We start from the raw sequence: 23,040 nt of genomic DNA, 5'->3' as shown, positions 1-23,040 counted from the left end.
CAGGACTTTCGAGTCCTGTGTCCAACTTCCACTGAAAGTCAGATTTCGCAAGGCCCCTTTGGGAACCCCAGGGAGAATTGCCACGCTCCTTTATCAAGGAGAACTGAGTCCCCTCTGCTCTTGTGGCAGACTTGGGTTTCTCAGTGACTTCACAAGCGAAGGGACTTACTGCTTCCCTTATCTGTAACACCCTTCTTTGCAGTAATAGTAAATAAATGAGGAGCTTGAAGGAAAAAATATTTTTAATAATCCTGATTTTTATTAAGCAATTTAATGCAACTGACCTTTAACTACAACTCAGGGAGCAGGGAAGAAGCAGGACGCCAGTGCCATCTGCTTCCACGGAGATTGCACCTAAAGCACTGGCAGGATGTGTGCTTACCCTCACTGTGCCAGAACAGGCTCCTATGGGCTGATCGTACCCAGAGAGTAGTGAACTACCAAGAAATGCTGCTTTCTGAGCCTTTTAATGGGTGCCACATTTGCTCCATATCTTAAGCTTCTTATAAACCCGGATACTCTGCTCCCTTTGACAGACAGTCTTGTAACATTTATCAATTCTACCAAAAAAAAAAAATCCTTAGAGTCATAGTTTAAGGTCAGAGATGCTCCCCTTATTCTTTTGAGCGGTGCAGTCTGGACTGGCTTCCCCCAGCAAAGGAGGCCATGGATCTGTTTTTATTATTATTACAATCGGTATTGTTGAAGCTCCTGCTTCTGCTGAGCCAAGGGGTGAAAAGGAATGTTGCTGGCAGCCTGAGAGTGGGTAGGAAAGCTTCCATGCCGCTCAAGCACTTGCTAGTATTAAGAGACCGTTCAGGATGAATGTTAGGTGGTCACTATTCCAAACTTTCTCAGAACTGGGGGCCTAATACTTGGACCCCTTAATCTGTATTCAAGCTCCAACATAACTGGCCTGAATTTTTGAGTCTCTCTCTTAGCCCCCACCAGCAGCCACCTCAGGCCACCTGTGACTCATGTCACAATGTGCTCATCACGGGAGGGACTTCTTGCCTTGAGAACTGCCAGGCTGCTAAGCTGCAGGAAAGTTCTGCAGCTTCCTGTCTGAATGAAGGTGAAGCAAAGGGGAAGTCCACACAGGGATAAAAAACCTGTGGCTGGCTCAGGTCAGCTGACTCAGGCTTGCGGGGCTAAACATTTGCTGTGTAGACATTCGGGCTCAGTCCCAAGCTGAATGTCTACACGGCGATGTTTAGCCCCACAAGCCTGAGTCAGCTGACCTGGGCCAGCCGCGCCGCGCCACAGGTCTTTTATCCCTGTGTAGACATACCCCACGTATCAGATGGGCAATGGTTTTCTTCTAGTGAATCACCCCAGCGTTCGCTTATTCCCAATATTGAATGTCTTTTGTGTGTTCATAGAAATGGGGCATAGGATGCTCTACTTAAGATGGACCTTTCAACTGGGGTGATCCCAGCCAGATCCTGGCACAGGCACAAATGCAGATATTAAACAAAAAGCTCTTTTGGTCTTAAGCTTGCGCACTCCTCTCGTCCCTAGTAAAACGCATGCGGCACGACAGTGTTTAACACTATATTATCCCTGCTCTCGTCGTGTCCCTGACACTCTTCAAGAAGCTCAGTATGCCTGAGCCACCGGTGCCCCTCTCTTGTAACGACGAAGGCGGGTTAATCTGAAGGCTGCCCACCCAGTGGCTTTCCTTTCCTTTCTTGGCTTTGGCATTAGCGGCTGCTGTGATGATGAACTTGGTGACAATAGCAATGTGGTAGGTTCTCAAGTCTGCCAGAACGGACACACATTGGTTGTAAGCTATGCGCAGCTTTTCACTTCCAGAGGACAGTATATGTTGCTTCAGTGAAGGGGCAGACTGGATTTCTTCTATGAAGGCCCTGTGGTGGGGTGGCATGTAATCCCTCATCCGGTGGAGAAATGCAGCTGCAAAAGACCAAAGGAAGAGGTGAATCACTTAGCCAAAGATGGGAAGGGGGAGCTATTAATTGTTAAAAGCTAATCTTGACAATGCCCAGGGAATACTTTAATATTGGAATCTGCATAACCTCTAGCCCACTGTGATTAGTTCTAGAATGCTGCTGACAGGTGCTCTCCTGATTTTCCCCAAAATACCCTGTCAAGCACTCACTGACATGTCAGAGCACAGAATGCTAGCTGTGTAGAATTGACATGGATCAATAAGGGACTAGATTGAAACCCACCCAGCACTTTTGCATTTGTGACCTAAGTCAGATTTGCCTGCAGATCCCACGCATAGAAAACAAGCCCATATTCCCAACTGCACCCAGAACTCCAATCCATTGCTTCCCGGTAGCCACAGATCTTGGTAGGGAAGGTAGTGCCTGAGTCTCTGTCCCTTGATGGTAGCAGTGATGGTGACTTGCTCTATATCCTAAGAGGGCAATTGGAGACAACTTTTCCAGGCCTGGAGGCTATTAATCAGTGGCACCTTACTGAATCCATCATATTGATCCTGTTGCAACTCTACTCAAATTAAAAGTACACAAGAGACACTTAATGTAATATGGTCTCTCTTCACAAATGCATGCGGCTAAATATCCCCAATGAGTAATATTTGCTCTGATACCAAGAAAAAAATATCCCTAATAAACGAAGTGCATGCAATAAATCTGGAGAGATACTGTAGAGTTCATTTAGCCTTGCTTAAGACTAAAACACTATCCCTTTCCATTCTTTATGTTCTTTCATGGTATATCTGTGTAACTGGGGGAAAATAATCAAGAGAATTAAAAATATTTCAGTGCCTTTTAAAAAACAATGATCAATATAAATTGCGGTTTTCAGCATGAGCCTGTTTGTAAGAGGCCCTATTTATAGTTCAGATCTAAGCCAATGAAAAATCACTTTGAGCATATTCAGCTCAAATCTGCTCAGACTTTAGAAAAGTCTCTAGTAAAACTCTGCTCTCTTTAATAATTAATGCTTTACTCCAGTAGCAGGCTTCATAGTGCTTTGCAAGGTTGGAAAGCCTCAGCATCTCCATTCTACACGTGGGGAAACTGAGGCCAGGGGCACACTGTGATTTGGTAACACAGCTAGAAAACGAATCCAAGAGTTTCAGGTCCTGTGGGTGAAATTCAGCCCGAGGCCGATGCACCACTGCTCTCTTCGAAGGAGGGCTTAAACCCGACTTGTGGTGGCACTCTGCAAGGGGTGGCTTATACCTAAGGTGCATTTCCTAACCTGCCTTCAGAGGTTGAGGATCTACTGCTGGGACAGTGTTCGTGTCTCACTGAAATGGGTGCAGCAGAAACCTCCAGCACGTGTAAATTACTTTTCCATCTTTGCTGCTGCTCCTCATTCCTCATGCATCCTGTTTATTTCCATGAGGCAGGGACATGAAGTCATGCATCAAGCCCTTTATTAACAACATGTACAGGCAGCTTTGCTTCCCCTCCCCCTTTATCTCCTTTCACTAGAATAGGAATAAATGGAATGTGAAAAGAACCCCCCCCCCCCCCCCCCACAGTGCACCACTAAGGTTACATATTTAACCCCAAAGCCAATGGCCACTCCTCGCCCACATGTCCTCGTTTCAGTTCCTAGTTAGGCTAATTATAAACAGGGCCGCCAAGAGTGGGTTTGGGCCCCGGTGGGGGAAAAAAAATTTCGGGCCCCCCAGTAAGGGCGGACCGGCTAAACAGGGCCGACGAGGTGGGGGGGGGAAGCTAGGCCCCAGGCCCCCTTCCGGACCGCTGGGCCCCAGTAATTTGTACTGGCTTTCCCCCCCGTCCCCCTCGTCGGCCCTGTAAAGTGTGTACATGGGGGTAAGTTGATGTTACTGGCAGCCTCTGAAGTCTTGCACTTCCTGCCAGTGCAGTGTCCATATATAACCTAGACAGACCTGTTTTGGTTTGAATTATTCTATTAATTAGGGCATGCCTTTGGGATTTGGTAATGGGGCTGCCAGAACCTGGGTTTAATAGACATCCTTCCACAATGTATTGAAGGGAACTTCTTCACAGCTGACACAGAAGCAGGTAGATTTTGAGACAGTCTGATTTACACAAAGCTTTATCCATTTATAAATATACCTGATACAGAGCCACAGTCATTCGTTTAAACAAATAAGCAAAGTGTTGTTTGACTTACTGCTTTCCTTGCTATGACGAATTGTTAATAACTCATCAAAGGCATGAAGTACTGTGCTCTGTGCTGCGCTCCCTCCAGAATATGACATAGGCTCATCAGAAACTCCTTCATATATCAGCCCTCCTGGCATTGCTGGGTTATCTTTCCATCTTAATGAGAATGCAAGGCAGTAAGAAATGGTGCTTCAGTGAGCTAAGAACCCTACACAGGCTAGATGGAATAAGACCCCTCGGTAGGACTCATACATCATCTCGGGGCTAACCCTCATTTCAAGTCAAGTCCTCAAATGTTAATATATTACACTGGAAGAAACTGAACATAAGATGCATATGTAACAACAAGTTCCTTTCATGCCTCGTCCTCCGATACTTCCCTTCCCCATCCTGTCTTTGTCATCCCATGCCATGGCAGTGTAATGCAGACTGCAGCGAATCAGATTAGGGACCTGCCATTTTTCTGTAAAGTGATATGCTCGACTGTTGTGCTGTATGAATAATGAATACAACAAACCAACAGCACCAATACTGATTTTTTTTTCTTGTATTTAAAAATATAACCCATCTATCCCATCTCAAGAAAATTCACCAGGAGAAATAGGTGATGGTACTGGGGATGAGCCATCAAAGACCATTGCAATAATCCTTGTACGCCACCCAGACCTGTGTCGTCATCTGCTGGGTTAAATGCTGTGGAAAATGTGCTCTGGGTAGAAGAGCGCTGTGTGTGTATCTAATGACGCTCATGCTGTGCGCTTGTTTGTAAACTATCATTTAGAACCTTCTGTAGCCAGATGTTGAAGATGCTCATGAGATCAACAATGCCTATTTTAAGCCCTTTGTTAACAATCGCATCAAGCAGAATGACGACAGCTCGGATTTTCTCGGCTGCCTGGAATACTCAGAAGAAGCATAACACTTGCGCAGGGCCACAGTGTAGTGGGGGGAAGGGTCTCTATTGAAACAGGATTTACATAAAATGATATTTTGGCAGTGACCAGTATGGTGGTAAAGCATTTTATCAAGATAAAATCCCAGGAGCCAAGAGTTTAATTCCATTCTGTATAGTTCTTTAGGAATTAAAAGGGGTATGGCTTTTTAAAGTGTGTGTGTGTGTATTCCTCAGCAACAGAACACATAATTGCAAGGAGCAAGCTCTCAAGGTAATATGCAGGGATTGGGCACTCAATTCTCATTAACCTCCAGGGCGGTTACTCTCAAATGACTGTGTAGTGGTCTTAAAATGTAACCTTAATTGTCTCAGACACCAAGAGCATGCTGGTTCATTGTAGTAGCCCCTGGACTGCTGCATAATGGTGATCAATCCATGGTTTTGAAACCAACCTCTCTCCCTGGTAATCTCTCTCAATTTCTCCTTTTAATTTATAGTGCAGAGCTTACAGGTTTGCTATGAGCTAAAATTTTCTAAACAACTCTTCCTCAGCATTGAATATTGAAAAGTCATGCCTGTTAGACTAGAGGGCAAGCGGGGATTATTAAAAGAGCCAAAGGATAGTTAAGCTCCTATCTAACTCGCCCTGTCACTGACTTTCAATGGGGAGCTGGAAACCTAGCTGCACTTTGTGTCTGGAATCTCCTCCTACATTCCTTGCACCAGGGGCCTGTCTTGTTTTCCTATAAAGCACCAGGCTTGACTATGCGATAGTGTGAACCATGGTAGTGGAAAGCATACATGCTCTGTCACCTGAAAACGAATTTCATAGAATATCAGGGTTGGAAGGGACCTCAGGAGGTCATTTAGTCCAACCCCCTGCTCAAAGCAGGACCAATTGTAGTGGTATCACCCCAAACCCCATCACTGTTGCTGGAACACTTGTGTTGTTTGGTTTGGCTAAAAGGAAAATAGCAAAATAACATTGCTGTATTATTCTCAGATCTTCTGGGTTAGGAGAGCATTTGAGGCAGATATTACTAAGTCCTAAAAATTTTTGTTTGTTTTTTGTTTTGGGGGTTTTTTCCTTGTCACCTTTCCTTAGCATAATGATTCCTCTGGATACAGAGTAGGGACAACTTCCATTTCCTGTAATGGAGTTTTACCTTTATGTGATGTAATTCCCCTACCCTCACAAAAAACACTAGTCTTGAGCAAACCAATAAAGTGGCTAGTCGTGGTTTTTCCTGACCTGATGTGCTTTTTCCACCACTGATTCAAACCCTGCAATGTTTGCTTTATGCATCCATTTTTACAAATGGCTGAAAGCTCTGAATGGAAAGGGGCGGGGGCAGGAAGCAGGATTTTGGAAATAACTCTGCCGTGCCGTGAAAATATCTCCTGGCTTCTGAAGAATGTATGTATTTAGCTAACAAATTTATTAGAGCATAAGCTTTCGTGGACTACAGTCCACTTCTTCGGATGCATATATGCAGATATGCATCTGAAGAAGTGGGCTGTAGTCCACGAAAGCTTATGCTCTAATAAATTTGTTAGTCTCTAAGGTGCCACAAGTACTCCTGTTCTTCTTTTTGCGGATACAGACTAACACGGCTGCTACTCTGAAACCTGTATTTAGCTGTTTATGTTACTGAAAGGTTGCAATTTTGGAGGTTTCAGTTAGGTGTTTGGGGCTGACCCTCCCCCTTACTTTAACTTCCAGGAACAGCTGTTATACAAATCTAAGAGGGAAAATAGTTTTATCATCAAACCTTCAGTTATTTTTAGCTCTCCCAGAAATACATTTATAGTAACCTCCAGTCCTGTGCAGTTTATAACAGAACAGAGTTTAAAAGGCCTGTATTTTCAGGCTGCCAACCTTCAAGACAAGGTCAGTTTAGATGGAAAACTGAAGAAAATTTAACATGCAGCAGGCCTTGACACGCAGGAACACTGAAACCTGTTACAAAATGAAAATTAGCAACCCAAAAATAACACTGGTATTAGAGTAACTTTGGGAGTTCTGAGCTCTCCAAGTGAGGATCTGGCATGACAAAGACGTTTTGAATGAAACTTCAATTATTTCTGAGATCTATCTCTTTGCTTTACACAGACGAGTGGTGGTGGGGTTTTTTTGGTTTGTTTTGTTTGTTTTTTTCTTTCTGTTAATGAGCAGCATCCTGTTTAAAACAGTGGCAAGGTAATTTGTTAATGTGATTCCATGAAGAAACGCATTTAGCAGAAGAGACCTACTGACCTTCCAGCAATGTCTATAGAGACTATATAGCACAAGGTCAGGAAGAAAGAGCTGAAAGTACTTAGACTGTAATCTCTTTGGGGCAGGGACTGTTGTTTTGTTCAGTGGGACAATGGGGTCCTGTTCCATGACTAGGGCTCTGAGGCAGTACAAATAATTAACAATGTGTCCAACAAAAAACCACCCATCTCCCAGGGTTGCTAGCTGTGTCAAGAACTTTTCATGATCCGTTTCCGTATGATTGATACTAACAATGTTCATGGTGCAGAGAACACCAGGGGTCGGGGGGAGGGTTGGCCTTTTGAAAGGCAGGGACAGATCATGGGGAAAGGCAGAAGAGGAACTCTGACCAGCCATTGTGCTGTGCTCTCTTGCTGATCCAGGTTCCTGTGACCACTGTCTCCATATATGAGAAGTTTGGGATTGGGGCACAGTGGAACACACCTGAGTCCCTGTGACATCTTCAGCCCATGCGTTGGGCTGGCCCAACGTGGATAAAGCAAACCAAACATTCCCTTTCCAAAAGAGAGTGCTCTTCTCCTCGTGCCTAGGCACAAGGGCGTCACTCACCATAACCCGAGTTATCCCTGCCACACGAGAGAGACTGTGACACCCATTGTACCTACATTAGGGCTGCCTTCCTCCAACAGCCTCTTCTCTACCCTTGGGAATTGCTGACATGATCGTTCCAGAGGGAAATGCGCACCTCGTACTTACCCAGACAGAAAGATCCGGATCACGGCATAAAATATTCCTGGATCCACATAATCTAGGAAAGAAATCAAATTGTGATGTTACTCCAAGCCAATGGCAGTTAGTTACATCTGCATCAGCCTTCCCGCATCTCCCATCACTTCCTTCTCAGTCTGAGTGAGAAATGCCCTGAATCTTTAGAAAAACAACTTGCGGAGGAGGCTGGAATGCTGTGTGCTGCCACCATCACCCTCCAAAATGTGACCTGGCCCCTTTAATGCTCCCGTAAGATTCATTCGTGGCACTGAACGTTCACTTGAAATAATGGAACTCCAGGTACTGCGAGCTGTTGCACCACGTGATTGGCTGATGAAGCAGAATTAAGATGTCTCTGGCCAAGAGCTCAGTAGCTTGGGCTGTTGCTCATATTGCTGTATGGATTCTTCCTTGACGCTGTGATGCTGGCTCTGCCGTACTCCTGAGACTTCAGTACCATCCCGCTGCCTTGGCCCCTGCTGGCTGAGAGCTGTAAATGCTCTCAAGGGCACGTTTTCCCCCATATCCTAGAATATCAGGATTGGAAGGGACCTCAGATCATCTAGTCCAAACCCCTGCTCAAAGCAGTACCAATCCCCAACTAAATCATCCCAGCCAGGACTTTGTCAAGCCTGACCTTAAAAACCTCTAAGGAAGGAGATTCCACCACCTCCCTAGGTAACCCATTCTAGTGCTTCACCACCCTCTTAGTGGAAAAAGTTTTTCCTAATATCCAGCCTAAACCTCCCCCACTGCAACTTGAGATCATTACTCATTGTTCTGTCATCTGGTACCACTGAGAACAGTCTAGATCCATCTTCTTTAGAACCGCCCCCCCTTCAGGTAATTTGACAGCAGCTATAAAATCCCCCCTCATCCTTCTCTTCTGCAGACTAAACAATCCCAGTTCCCTCAGCCTCTCCTCATAAGTCATGTGCTCCAGCCCCCTAATCATTTTTGTTGCCCTCCGCTGGACTCTTTCCAATTTTTCCACATCCTTCGTCTAGTATGGGGCCCAAAACTGGACACAGAACTCCAGATGAGGCCTCACCAATGTCGAATAGAGGGGAATGATCACATCCCTCCATCTGCTGGCAATGCCCCTATTTATACAGCCCAAAATGTTTAGCCTTCTTGGCGACAAGGGCACACTGTCGATTCGTATCCAGCTTCTTGTCCACTGTAATCCCTAGGTCCTTTTCTGCAGAACTGCTGCCAGCCACTCAGTCCCTAGTCTATAGCAGTGCATGGGATTTTTCCGTCCTAAGTGCAGGAGTCTGCACTTGTCCTTGTTGAACCTCATCAGATTTCTTTTGGCCCAATCCTCCAATTTGTCTAGGTCCCTCTGTATCCTATCCCTACCCTCCAGCGTATCTACCACTCCACCTAGTTTAGTGTCCTCTGCAAACTTGTTGAGGGGCAATCCATGCCATCCTCCAGATCATTAATGAAGATATTGAACAAAACCAGCCCCAGGACCGACCCTTGAGGCACTCCGCTCGATACGGGCTGCCAACTAGACATGGAGCCATTGATCACTACCTGTTGAGCCCAACGATCTAGCCAGCTTTCTATCCACCTTATAGTCCATTCATCCAGCCCATACTTCTTTAACTTGCTGGCAAGAATACTGTGGGACCCATTTAGTTCTGTCTGTCACCGTGAGTGTCTGAGCACATTTCAAATGTGTTCCGTGCAGCAAACATGCTCTCCAGACCTAAGCACGTCAAGGTAACTTCACTTGAAACCAACGCATCGCAGTGTCTATGCCTGTCTGTGTTCCTTGTCAGTGCAGGATCACACTGCTGCTGGCAAAGTCTGATTGCAGCCCGCTGGTGACAGCAGAGAATCACAGAGGGTTAAGAGGTCAGTGTGGCTAACATTACCCCCCGCTGTACTTGAATCTCCATAATGGAGAGGCGGGGGCATGAACATCTGGTAAAGCCAGGAGCTGTTGTATAAAAATAACTGGTCATTTATAAGGATGTGTAATAACAGAGGTGCAGCCCGAACTCCTCTCACACTTAGACCAGGGGGTCATAAAGAGGGCCACGTTGTCCACCGTAGGGACAATCCTGGTTTGGGCCCTACCTAGCTGCTGTATCTCAGACAATTAACTGTAGCTGTGTGTGCTCCATGGAGCCCCTTTCTGTAAAATAGTCATCTGCTTCACAGAGCTTAGTAAAACCTGTGTAGGGAAGTGATTTGAGGTCCCTGGGTAGACAGTGCCATGTTAGCATTAGGTTTCAGAGTAGCAGCCGTGTTAGTCTGTATCCACAAAAAGAAGAACAGGAGTACTTGTGGCACCTTAGAGACTAACAAATTTTAGCATTAAGCATTCACTCCTCTGGAATTCACCTATTTCCATGCCAGGGGACAGACACCAGCCTAGCCCTTCGCTCCAGCTAAGCAAGGCTGGTCTGAGCTGCTCTGGAATCAGAGGGGAGTTGAAGAGCAGTGAGAGGCTTTTCAGTGTTGCTGCTCTGATTGTCTCACAAAACTCACTTGATTTTATTCAGGACTCTTGCTGAGCTATACATGCGCGCGCACATATCCCTGCAGTATCCTGGGAATATCTGTCTTATATTTGATTTTCTCCAAGCCATGACACCTGCAGCCCTGTCCCTGCCTAGAGTCTTTATACTCTGAGTCTGGTGGCACCTTAAAGACTAACGGATTTATTTTGGGCATAAATTCTCATGGGTTAAAAACCCACTTCTTCAGATGCATGGAGTGAAGATTACAGATGCAGGCACTGTTATACTGACACATGGAGAGAAGGGAGTTACCTCACAAGTGGAGAACCAGTGTTAACAGGGCCAATACAATAGTCCACTCCCAATAATTGAGGAGGAGGTATCCATACCAAGAGAGGGGGAAGTTGCTTCTGTAATGAGCCAGCCACTCCCAGTCCCTATTCAAGCCCAAATTAATGGTGTTAAATTTGCAAATGAATTTTAGTTCTGCAGTTTCTCTGTTTTTGAAGTGGTGTGTTTTTTTTTGTTCAAGTATGGCTACTTGTAAATCCGTTATAGAATGTCCAGGGAGATTGAAGTGTTCTCCTACTGGCTTTTGTATGTTACTTAGTCCTGATATCCGATTTGTGTCCATTTATCCTTTTTGCGTAGAGACTGTCCAGTTTGGCCAATGTACATGGCAGAGGGACATTGCTGGCACATGATGCCATACATTGCATTGGTAGATGTGCAGGTGAATGACCCTGTGATGGTGTGGCTGATGTGGTTGGGTCCTCTGATGGTGTCGCTAGAGTAGACATGGGGATAGAGTAGGCAATGAGGCTTGTTACAGGGTTTGGTTCCTGGGTTAGTGTTTCTGTGGAGTGGTGTGTAGTCGCTGGTGAGTAACAAATTTAACACCATTAATTTGGGCTTGAAGAGGGACTGGGAGTGGCTGGCTCATTACAGAAGCAACTTTTCCTCTCCTGGAATTGACACCACTTCCTCAATTATTGGGAGTGGACTACATCGACCCTGACTGTATTGGCCCTGTCAACACTGGTTCTCCACGTGTGCGGTAACTCCCTTCTCTTCATGTGTCAGTATAACAATGCCTGCATCTGTAATTTTCACTCCATGCATCTGAAGAAGTGGGGTTTTAACCCACAAAAGCTTATGCCCAAATAAATCTGTTAGTCTTTAAGGTGCCACCGGAGGACTCCTTTGTTGTCTGTATCCACAAACACTAACACGGCTACCCCCTGATACTATACTCTGAGTGCAAATGTATTTCTGCTCCTGTATCCCAATGAATTCATGCTTTGTGCAGTGATCTAAAGACATTTAAGTGTGAAGAAGTATTATTACCGTGCATCCGTTTCAAAGCATCAGTCATCTCTTTAATGGCCTTTGCCATCTCTTGCAGGGCCTTATGCAGGGCCTCTTTGTCAGGCTGCAGGATGGCATTACCTGCCTGAACAACGGCCTGTAAGAGAACAGTGGAAGAGTTGTGATATACTGGAGAAACGTGGGTTTATGTGCCCTCGGTGTGCCTCTGGGCACACTGCCCCTTCTCTTCCATTGGGACCGGCTCTCCTTATCTTATTGGTTCATTCTGAGTTCACCTGGCAGGGCTTTCTCACCTGGCCATGGTAAGAGAAACCTAAGCAAACTGCCATCGTGCAGATGGTTCTGAATTCCAACCCCTGAAACCCTGCAGATGCTGGGACGGGATCTCCCAAACCAAACCACAAGAGAGATGGGGGTTGTGTGCCCATCAGTGCGCCCAATACAGGATTGCACAAGTGACTTCCTGAGTAGTGGCATACACTGGTCTCCATGGACGTGTTTGTGACAGTCTCTGTTAATCGACAGCACAGGGGGAGCATGGGCAGTAGCAGTGCAAGCATCCGGATATGTACGTTCTACACAAACACAGAGAGAACCTTCCCCCTGGGAAACACCTGCTAGGCCATGTAGTTCTCTGCCAAGACTGCTAACAAAGAAGCCTGTGTCTTCTCAGAACAGCCGCCCCTCCTCTTCCAGGGGAGCGGCCATTTGTCAGGCTGGGGTACTACAGATCTGGGCCAGGCTGGAACACGTGACCCTTCATCTTTATCTTCTGTTTAATTCGTAATAAATCTGACTCAGATTGGATTGTGTTGACTGCAGGGCAGACCACCCTTTGTTGGGGGGGTGGGGGGAAAGACTCTTTTGACAACAGGCCATCCCGCTGATACCCGTGACCTCCTGTCCGCTTTGCCGATGTCTGCAGATCTGAGTAAATTGCCTCCAGAGTCGTAAAGCATTAAGAGAGAAATGTTTGCCCACCCAGGAGGGCGCTGTATGAGTTGTACTGTACCTTAACCCCAGGCGCTGCTGCCTTCTCAACAAGGAGAGTAACTAGAATGAATCCTCTCAAACTCTCTCCGCCAGGCAGTGAAAAGATAGTGTCCAGATTCCTTTAAGGAGGATAATTTTGAAATCACATAACATGTGGAGATAGAAACACACAAACTGGCCCTTCATGCTCCTTCATTGCTCTGAAGTGCAGCCAGGTTCTAGCCAGACCCTGCAACACAAGTGTTGTTTGCCCTAGCTTTGGGCAGGCTCGAGTATGCTACAAATGTTGCTGCTGGTTAGGTAGCAGTGTGGGGATATAAAATACCTTCCTCCTCTTTATCCCCTTCCCCAGCCACCACATCCGGATTTGGGAGAGGATGCCACACACTGAGAACCCACCTAACATGCCCAAGTCTTTGGGTATTCAGAGTGGAAGACGTCTGCATTGCAGATGGCAGCACCTGCCTCCTGTGCAAATTGCAAGTGGCTCATATGTCCCACTGCCGGCCCCTCAGATCGAAGTGGGGCAATGCATGCTGGGGCATGTAGGGTCTGATTTTTTTCAAAGGAGCTCAGCACCCTCCATGCACCCAATGTGCCGAGTCCATCGTCTCCACCATCCATACCTATGTGGGGTCACATAGAGGCCACCCAGCTGCTGCTATGTGGCACTGGAATTTCTCTGCCCAAGAGTGAGCTGTTACGTTGTGCTCATGTAGCAGGAGACAGATGTAAACTAAAAAGAGCCCTGAGGTGATGGAGCAAATAATTGAATTGAAACAAAGCTAATACAGTTAAATAAATAAGCATATTAGATACTTACTCAATTTCCAAAGGCCTGCAGGAGTTTCGGGTGTTGACAGCAAATGTGCAAGAAAAGGAAACAGGAATAACAAATCACTATATAGAAATGGAATCTATTACCAAAGACGGGGGTGGGTGGGTGTGTGTGTGTGTGTGTGTGTGTGTGTATACGCTTCAGAATGAGATTTTTGTCCTAACACTGACGTTAACAGTAATGTGGCGTTGACTCCTGTTTTCCTGTATGCGCACACCACAACCCCCCTCAATTGACACAGAGCTGAACTCTCCCACCAAACCTGAAAAGATCTTTGTAGGGAATATTTATCCTTCATGCTAGCCGGGCTCAGAACGGAGTAGGACCGGGAGTATTTTAAAGGATTATCAAAATGTCAGAGCTAAAAATCTAAATCTAAATGGACAAAAATGGTCTTAAACCTTCCTGCTAGATTGACCAATGGTTGCATTTGTGCTGATTTGATACCTAACAGAACCACTTTAACAACTCTATTTCACTCTGCCCAGATGTAGATTTCATTGTTCTTGCATTTACCCATTAAGATTCTTTTTCTTCCAGTTCGCTAGCACAAAATCTGCATGAACCAGGATAGGAGGCAGTCCCAGCATCTGAGAGAGCTCCCAGTAGGGAACAGCAAGGTTTCGTGGCAGAAGCTGGAAGACACAAACTTGTGCTTATTCACTTTCTTCTGAAAATGATCCAGTTGGAATGTTAAATGTAGCAGGCTCCTCGTCTGCAGGGCACCAGGGGAACCCTGGTCTCAGATACCAAGAGTACATCTACCCTGCAAGAAAAGGAGTGTTCTTAACTCGGGTTGAAGTAGCAAGGAAGACCCAGCAATCTGGGTTAAAGTTAAAGCCTACAGGGAAGCTGGGGTTTGAACTCAAGCTGCCAACCTGAGTGAAAAGCCGAGTTCTCATGTCTTTGCTGCCATTTTAACCCAAGGTAAGACAGTTCCTTTTTCTGCAGTGTAGAAGACAAACCCTCAAGCTGCAATTTGCTATAGATGCTGACTGATGTCAGGTAAGTTCAGAGCTTTGTAGCTGGCAATAGCACAAGCAGTTCCCAGCTCGGCATGGACTCTCTCCAGCTCTCTGCAGGTACAAACATTTTACCTGAAGGGGGCCATTCTGCTGCCTATTCTGGTGGCATTAATCTGAAAAGAGCAAAATCTTCATGGCTTCAAAAAGCAAATAACCCATTTGGTGCTGCTTTTACCTTGACGGTCCCCTCCTCTCCTTCTTGCCAGACGAAGCCCATCGTGATGAAGCTGAGTGCAAGGTGGGCCAAGTGTAGCTCTCGGTGCCCTTTGAGATGCTGACTGCTCAGCTGGGGCATCTGCCAACGAGAAACATGTGAATAAGGCATTTTAGAGTGTTAAAAATTAACACCACCAAAGATCTCAATGCACTCAGCCAACTCCCAGTGCCGTGGGGAGATATTCTCCTCCCATAAACTGAGGCCCCAAAGCAAAGTAATTTGCTCTGCATCACAAAACAAGTCCAAAGTCTGAGCTCAGAACAGGACCCAGGCATCCTGATGCCCATCCCTGTGCTGTCATATCTGTGAAATATCCTTGCCATCTTCCACACAAACGGTTTCTCTGCTCTGCTCAGTCTTCTCTTTCTGCCTTATAATACAGCTTATTACACTGATGGAACTTCTCAGTTGTAGCACTACTATATGGTAAGCCCCTGGTCCTTTTTAGAGCAATGGCTCTCATCCTTTCCAGACTACTGTACCCCTTTGAGGAGGCTCTCTTGCGTACCCCAAGTTTCACCTCACTTAAAAACTACTTGCTTACAAAATCAGACCTAAAAATACAAAAATGTCACAGCACACTATTACTGAAATTGCTTATTTTTCTCATTTTTTACCATATAGTTATAAAATCAACCAACTGGAATATAAATATTGTACTTACATTTCAGTGTATGATATAGAGCAGTATGAAGTCATCGTCTGAATTTTTTAATTTGTACTGACTTCACCAGTGCTTTTTTTATGTAGCCCTGTTGTTAAACTAGGCAAATAGCTAGGTAAATTGATGTACCCCCTGGGAGACCTCTGAGTACCCCTGGTTGAGAACCACAGTTTTAGAGCAGCTTTGAAGAAAGGTGTTCTTCCCTCTCAGATCTGGTCTTTTTTTTTTTTTTATTTTTTTTTTTTAAATCAGAGAGCTAATTTGAGATTAAAGGTGCTGTAGCAAAGCTCTAGATGGAGGAATCTGGAATAGTTCCATGTTATGATTAACTCCAAAACCTATTTGCTTTCTAGCTGAAATGATGAGTCCTGGCCCGTCTTTGCTTTACCTCTAGTGACACCTGAAGGAATTCTCTCTGTATTTCACACTGTATAAGAGAAGCTGTGGGTGGTGTGTGGTGTGTGGGTTTTTTTTTTGTTTTTGTTTTTGTTTTTTTTTTTTGAACTTTTCTCCTCCTTTTGGTTTTTTAATCCCGATACATCGGGATCTATGTTTTCTTAAATGTTTGTTTTTAGCTTTGTTTGAAGATGAGGCTCCAGTTCTGCAGGTGCGGAGGTGACTGGCACCAACATTAACTTGAGGTTAATCCCCAAGAATCTTGAATTCCAGCAGAGGATTAAATAGGCACCTTATACACTTCTGAACGAAGCTGACGGCTCTGGATCAGGTGAGGCAGGTTGTTGGCAATCTCCATCCAAGGCCCATAGGGAGCAGGGAGTTCGCTCTAGAACAGACAAAAGGCCTTAAATCCTCAAACAATTCTGTTAGGAAGTGGTGCAATAAAGTCATTGGCTGTATCTCCCCATTGACCCCTAATTTGATGAGCAAGTTCATGATTGGGGTAGTGATGGATGCTATGGGGCAGGAACAAGGGGCATCCGCAGAGTTCAGGGTGGTATGACTGACGTAGTAGGCAGGACTGCAGGGTGGGATTGATGGGCATGACTGGTAGAACTGCATGTTCAGGGAATCCAAGAGTGGAGTAACAGGGAATTGAGGTGTGTCTGGATGCTTGCACAGTGCATCATCAGGCAATATCTGGCTAATTATTAGCCTTCGTCCTCTTTCTTCATGTTAAATGCTGTGGTGCTTAAAAAGAGCAGTGGGGGGGGTGTGTGTGTGTGTGTGTCCTATTTCTGGGGGGAAACAATAAAGCCGCCTTTCTTCAACTGGAAAATCCTGATCCTTTCACTGTATTTTGTATCCACTGATTTTTCATGAAGAACAATTCCCTTCGGGGCCACATGGCTTTTATATTTTATCTGGGATCAATGTAAACTAAGTGGCTATTTCCTGGTGTGGGATCTGAGCAGGACGAAGATTTAATGGAGTTTTTTCTGCTTTTAAAAATGCCATTGTAATGACCCAGTGATAACTGATGTGAAACAAATCGCTTGTTCTCTCACCTCTTTGCCTCCGGTGATCCCAGTGATCACAGGCAAGTTAAAGGAGAGGACAGGTTCGTTTCCTGACACTGCCCAACGTCCCTCCCGTTACTTCTGCCTTCCCCAGATTCTAAGGCATTTCCGTCTTCGCTGCAGCGAGGACCCAGACAGCACGGTACTAGCTAGGGTGACCAGATGTCCCGATTTTATAGGGACAGTCCCGATTTTGGGGTCTTTTTCTTATATAGGCTCCTATTTACCCCCACCCCCGTCCCGATTTTTCACATTTGCTGTCTGGTCACCCTAGTACTAGCTGACTTGCAATCCGTTTAAATGAGCTTCTTTTCCCCCTTCATTCAAGGATGGTTGATGGTATTTAAAACACAGATGCAAAGTAGGGAGTGTATTGTGGAGGTGCCCAGCATGCAGGGAGGGGTGTTCCCCCATGGTGCCAGTGGGGGGGTATAGGGCTATTTTAGGATTCCCCCAATGTCAGTCCCTTCAATCTCCATTAAATTAGAATTGAGACTTTTTTTGTTGTGTGTTTAGCACAAATGGAGTCATTTTCTTAGGTTTCTCACTCCTCTCCTGGGAGTGAGGCTTTATTCGGGAATAGCAAAGAGAATTGCATGAAAAACTGAGTAGCAATTTGGCTACACTACCGAGCTCAGGTTAGCCAGCGTCTGAAACTACCACTCAGCTCAGCTGAGCTCCCTGAAAAATCCAACCCCTCTGGTGTGTCTGCCCAGCCATTATGGTGCACAAGACTTTCAGGATGTCTTATCTCTGGGGATGGGTGTGGAACTTTTACATTATCTCTTATGTGCCAAAAGGGGAAGAAAATGAGCTGCTGCTGCTGCAAGTACTTTTGTGATGTTTCGGGGCCTGCAACGAGCAGATGGGGCAGGGGATCTGGCTTGAACTGAATTGTTTATTTTCTGGTATTGCTGAGCACTTTCCAAACAGACACAAGCACAGTCCCTGCAGGGAGAATAGAACTCCTTCCCTGCAGAGATGCACACACCAAGGGTGCCACTTTTAGTGATTGTACATAATTATGATGATTCCATTACCATAGCAGCATATTGTAGCTTGGCTCTAGACCAGTCATTCTCTGCGATACAGACAAAGAACAGACCCAAGCAGGCAGCAATCCCTGCATTGGGAGCTGCTTGGCTGTGACACGTTCAACGCCTCAGCTAACACAGTATTGACAAACCCCAAGCATTCAAAAGCTGAGTCAGGCCCCAGGTGATTTACAAAGAACCCAATATTTTAAGAAATCTCATGGTTTTTATTTGGTTTCTGATTTTTTTAGCTTTTATAGGAGTCACTTGTTCAGACTTACTCTGCAAAGCTTTTGTTGCTGTTGTTTTAATGACAGATTCTTGTGTAGTAACATGTCTCTGAGAGCAGCATGTGAGGGAAATGGAGCCGCTCTGTAATAATTGGTGAACCATGTATATTGACCTAGTTACTGGGATATTACTGATGACGACATCGGCTTAGATTAATGAGGAGGACTGTAAGGAAACTGAATGGCTCAAGATAATCCACCCCTTGGTAAACACTTGAGGGTTCTTGAGAGATGATGGTTGAACTATTAACTTTTGAAGACTGTTCATCCTGGCTCCAGGCATCTTACAAAACGGGTTTTGATGAGCAGGGCCAAAGCCTGGAAACCAAAAGATCAAAAGGGCCGTGGCAGTTTAAAAAGGGAGTCTGAGGGGGGAGTGGTTGTTTGTTTGTCTGGGTGGAACCCGTTGATGTGCCTGAAGAAATGAGGTCTGCTTGGGGATAGTAAGCCTTTTGGTAAGATAGACAGGTAGAGACTCTCTTTAAAATCCCTTTTCTCTAAAGGCTTTGTTCTGGTTGCAAAATAGACAGACAGCCTCTGAACAGTATTGTCTGGTCCCAGTAATCCCCACGAGGCTCAGACTCCCAAAGGGAAGAACTGCATGTGCCAAACCTAGTCCAACCTGCAGGCTAGGCATGGTTGATATGCAGGGTATATCGCTCAGGGCTTGGTCTAAAAGGGGGAGAATTATGGAACTCCGCCCCAAGAAAGAGAGAGGCCTGAGGCTGATATCTGAAGGGGTGCAGTCCGAGACCAGGAACCAGGGAGAGGTGTAGCTAGCCATGTAATCGCACCACTGGGACTTTAATAACAACCCTGAATAGCGTGAGAATTGTGATTTTTATCACAAGTTGGATACAACTATGCACCAACATTTATAACCATTTCGCAGTCTGGTAATCACCTTAAATAGCACCACTGTGACTACCCAGGACTCTTTGGTTCCAGTACTCGGTTCATCTGAGAGACTCCAAAGGGGAGTGGGTGTTCATAGAAACATAGGGTTGGAAGGGACCTCTAAGTCCAGGCCACTGCGCTGAGGCAGGACCAAGTAAAGCTAGACCATCTCTGATAGGTATTTTGTCCAAACTGTTCTTAAACTCTAGAATAGGGAGGTTGTACAATCCCCATCATTGGAGCTTAACTATCCTTGTAGGTTAGATATTCGGAATAACCTTGTAACTACATCTCCCTTGCTGCAGTTTGAGCCCATTAGTTCTCCACCTTTCTTTGGTGGACATGGAGAACAGATGATCCCCATCCCCTTTATGACAGCCCTTCAAATATGTGAAGACTGTTGTCTCCCCTCAACCTTCTTTTCTCAAAAGCAAATATGGCCAGGGTGTGTGTGGTTTTGTTTTGTTTTTGTTTGTCTGGTGTCTTGTTTTTTTAATCTTTCCTCGTAAGTCAGGTTTTCTAAACCTTTTATCATTTCTGTTGCTTTTCTCTCCAATTTGTCCATGTCTTTCCTAATGTGCTGTCTCAGTGTGTGCAGAGGGCAATCAATCCTGCTGTTCTGGCATTTCGCTATCTGCAGAACATGGTCTTTTTCCAGGGAAGGAACTGGAATCTCAGTTACCATCCTAGTGACTGTAAATACAATAACTTTAAGGGTCCGATCCTGCCAGGTTCTGAGCAGGCGAAGCCAGTGGGGTTGTCAGCAATTAGTATTAGAATTTTGTAGTATTGGGCCTTTTAAGTGCTGGCACTGTGATTTAAACACAAGCTATTGGATATTAAACTACACTTGTTTAACTTCCCTGTCTGTATCATGTTTCTCAACGTTTTACTTGCATAATCTTGAATTGATTTCTCGGCATCCCTGCAAGCTTCTGCTCAAGGAGTACCATTTATAATTTGCTGTCACTTTTTTAAAAAGGATTAAAGCTGAAACTGTATTCTAAAGCTCACTCTCCCCTGTACTCAGACTGACTAAAAATCTGTAAATAGAAGATCAATTCTTTGGTGTCAAGTGCAGGTTTCATTTCCCCTCTCCTCGCAGCTTGCTCCTGGCACTTTTATTGCTTTTTAAGAATTAGAATCTTGTCCTCTATTTAATTTGTTACAATTTTTTTTTGCTTAAATATTTTATTTGTGTATAAATATTAGTAAATGATTCAATTATAAGCTATTGCTATAGAATAAGAAAACTGCCCACCAACCCTTCTGTTGGAAAGTGTTGTATTTCCCTTGATATGAATGTCTTGTATAGAGAGAGTCCCTACCAGAGGATTTGGAAGAAGGAAGCCATAATCTTCAGAGAGATGAAATCTTCTTAAAGTAAAAAGCAATGGTTTCTCCTCATTTTCGTTGTTATTCTCCATCATTAGACATATGAACTCGGCCTCAGTCTGGGAGAGTAAAACCTACTGCATAAGAGAAGGTTCAGACTCTATCTGGACGCTGGCCCTGCCATAGGAAGCATCAAATAAGCACACTGATAATGTGCTGAGTAAGTGAAGCATTTTCCCTGGAATCCAGAGGTACTGAACCTTTGTCCTGGGCCTAGATTACTCACTGTCCAGTGGCCAGTGGATCTGAGTAAACATGATTAAAGGTTGCTGATAAGGCCGGGTGTGGAGCAAACTCTAATCTAAGCAACATCCCCTTATGGAAAAGTCCTGTAGAAAGATTCTAAACCTCTGTTAAGAGGTGTGTGTTTTCTGGATACTCCTGTGGAATTTTGATAAAGAGCCAAAGACTGACTTGGGAACCTTATTAAAAATATCACTCTAAAACCCCACAGAATTTAACGGGGCGGGAGAATATCTACCAAGCCCTATTGGTTTAATTCCAAATAAATCCAATAGACATTATGGAAAAATCCTAAGTCCATTCGTAACCAAAAATAAGCCCATCCGAGAAGGTGCACGTCTCCGTTGCACAAGGGTGCTTGTCATTTCCTGTGCTGTAGCAAAAGATGGCCTGTAGTTGATGCTGGCAATGACTCGCAAGTCACCTCCTCTGACCCGCAGCCAATGCCGTCTCCAGACACTGCAGTTTCCAGTAGATAAAGAGATGCACCTTATATGTATGTTGCCATCCTAGCAATGTGAGTACAGGGAGATGTAAACACACTGTGTGGACTAGTAGAACAGTAGGAACATGTGTCAAGAATGCATGGGGACGATCTCTGCTGGCCGAGCATTAGCACTGTGATACAGGTAGCTGGTGTGAAGCCAGGAGAGAGGGAGACCTAGAATGGGAATGGGTAAAGTTTGACTCACTAGATGGTTTTAAGCAGGGCCTTTGCTTACTGCATCCTAGGCAGTCAGAAAGCGGTTTAAGGATCTGGCCTTCAATAAAAAGGATCAAATCCTTGGCTTGAACCTCTGAATGGTGGTGCAGGGAGACCACGGTGCATTGTGATCTGCACAGGGCTGGCAAGATAAGCAGGTCAGGCTGGGTCAGTGGTTGCAGGGGAGACATCCTGTGGGACCCTGGACTTCGTTTGGAAATATTGGTGATCAAATAGGCAGGCACTTCCCTGCTCTGAGTCAGCTCTGCCTGCCCCCTTAGTTACCTCAGCTGAGGGTCCACCCCTTCATGCTCTGATGTAAGATCCCGAGGCATGTTCCCAAAGCAAACCGCAAGTTCCCTGTATGTAACTATGTTCTGCCTCCTCCCTAGCCATGCCCCTCCGTTCCAGCCGTGGATACAAGAGTCCTCTCCCCTCCTTTGAACGGCTGTCATGCAGGTCTGGGGTGTGCAGCAGCTGCGGGGGTGTGTGTGTGTGTTGGTGTTCCCAAGGAACTGCCTTGGAAAGGAGTGCAATAGTTGGCTGAACTAACTTCAGCCAGCCTCTCGCTCCTCTCTGATAGCTTAGACCGTACCCCCGCCTTGTAGGAAAGCCGCCCCTGTTGCCAATGCCAAGTGCCCTGTGGCCTCTGTTATGTTCACTTGTGTCAGTTACAGTCCCCACTATAGTGCTGTTGTCCTGAAAATTTGACCCAGGTGGCTCCCGCAGTCTGCTCTGCAAAACCTGGCTCCGTAGCATGGCCTTTCCTGTGTCTCCTGGGTGCTCTTTCTGATAATGGCCTGGGGGAGGGGGTTTCAAATTATTTCCTCTCCTCCTCCCACACAGTAGTCAACACAGCTGCTACTGCCCATACATGCAGATGCCAGCGGAATGGCCAGCAGCCCTGCCTTCAATTTCTTCCCCCACACCCCAGTGCGGATGAGCTCCAGCACCCCTGTAAAGGATCTGGGAACCCTGCCTTCCCTCTGCTGCACAGCAAACATACGCTTGTGCTTACTGTGGCCAGAGCAGGACTTCCCCTGCCTGTAGCCGCAACCCCAGTGAACCAGCTTACCTCAGCCCTCCATGCTGAAGGTGAGGTCCCAGCGAGAGAAGCTGTGCACACCTCTCCATTGCACGTGGGTTCTTGGCGTAGCTTGCTTGTGGCTCTGCAACTGGGCACCTTAGATATTCAAATTTGTCCTATTACTGGTCTTGGCTCAAACTCCAAAGAGCAGGACTCTCTTCCTTCGGCTGTGCAGCACCTGTAGGGGTCATGAAGAAGTTTGGGACTAGATCCTTGGCGGGTGAAAATCAGCCAAGCTCCATGGACTTAGCTGGATTTACACAAGCTGAAGGTCTAGCCCAGGGATCAGCAATCTTTCAGAAGTGGTGTGCCGAGTCTTCATTTATTCACTCTAATTTAAGGTTTCGCGTGCCAGTAATACAATTTAACGTTTTTATAAGGTCTTTTTC

At 45.6% G+C, this 23,040-nt stretch overlaps 1 protein-coding gene across 2 annotated transcripts; it reads right to left on the bottom strand.

Annotated features, from left to right (window-relative positions):
• Positions 1-855: 855 nt before the first annotated feature.
• On the bottom strand, positions 856-20,791 carry LOC117873037 (indoleamine 2,3-dioxygenase 2-like). Of its 2 annotated transcripts, XM_034762018.1 has the most exons (10): positions 20,552-20,791; positions 16,213-16,308; positions 14,819-14,938; positions 14,135-14,253; positions 13,604-13,618; positions 12,800-12,899; positions 11,806-11,923; positions 7,970-8,021; positions 4,108-4,256; positions 856-1,917 (listed from the first exon to the last, which is right to left on the bottom strand). In XM_034762018.1, exons 1-10 carry the CDS (start codon positions 20,651-20,653, stop codon positions 1,553-1,555), a joined length of 1,236 nt encoding a protein of 411 aa, XP_034617909.1. In that variant the 5' UTR covers positions 20,654-20,791; the 3' UTR covers positions 856-1,552. The 2 variants fall into 2 exon arrangements, with proteins under 2 accessions (XP_034617909.1, XP_034617910.1); XM_034762019.1 differs by lacking the exon at positions 16,213-16,308.
• Positions 20,792-23,040: the final 2,249 nt, after the last annotated feature.

The sequence above is a fragment of the Trachemys scripta genome, chromosome 2, assembly GCF_013100865.1.
Source record: "Trachemys scripta elegans isolate TJP31775 chromosome 2, CAS_Tse_1.0, whole genome shotgun sequence".
NCBI classification, from domain to species: Eukaryota; Metazoa; Chordata; order Testudines; family Emydidae; genus Trachemys; species Trachemys scripta.
The sequence above is the reverse complement of the archived record's forward strand: the minus strand, read 5'-3'. Positions and strand labels throughout refer to the sequence as shown.

What these genes read in the sequence shown, in the direction of transcription:
- LOC117873037 (XM_034762018.1), bottom strand. Translation starts at nt 20,653, where the DNA reads ATGATGGAGAATAACAACGAAAATGAGGAGAAACCATTGCTTTTTACT. An exon ending in TTCGTTCAGAAGTGTATAAG is followed by an intron (nt 14,939 to 16,212) that starts GTGCCTATTTAA and finishes TCTCGTTGGCAG; the next exon opens with ATGCCCCAGCTGAGCAGTCA. An exon ending in GAGAGGAGGGGACCGTCAAG is followed by an intron (nt 14,254 to 14,818) that starts GTAAAAGCAGCA and finishes TGTGTCTTCCAG; the next exon opens with CTTCTGCCACGAAACCTTGC.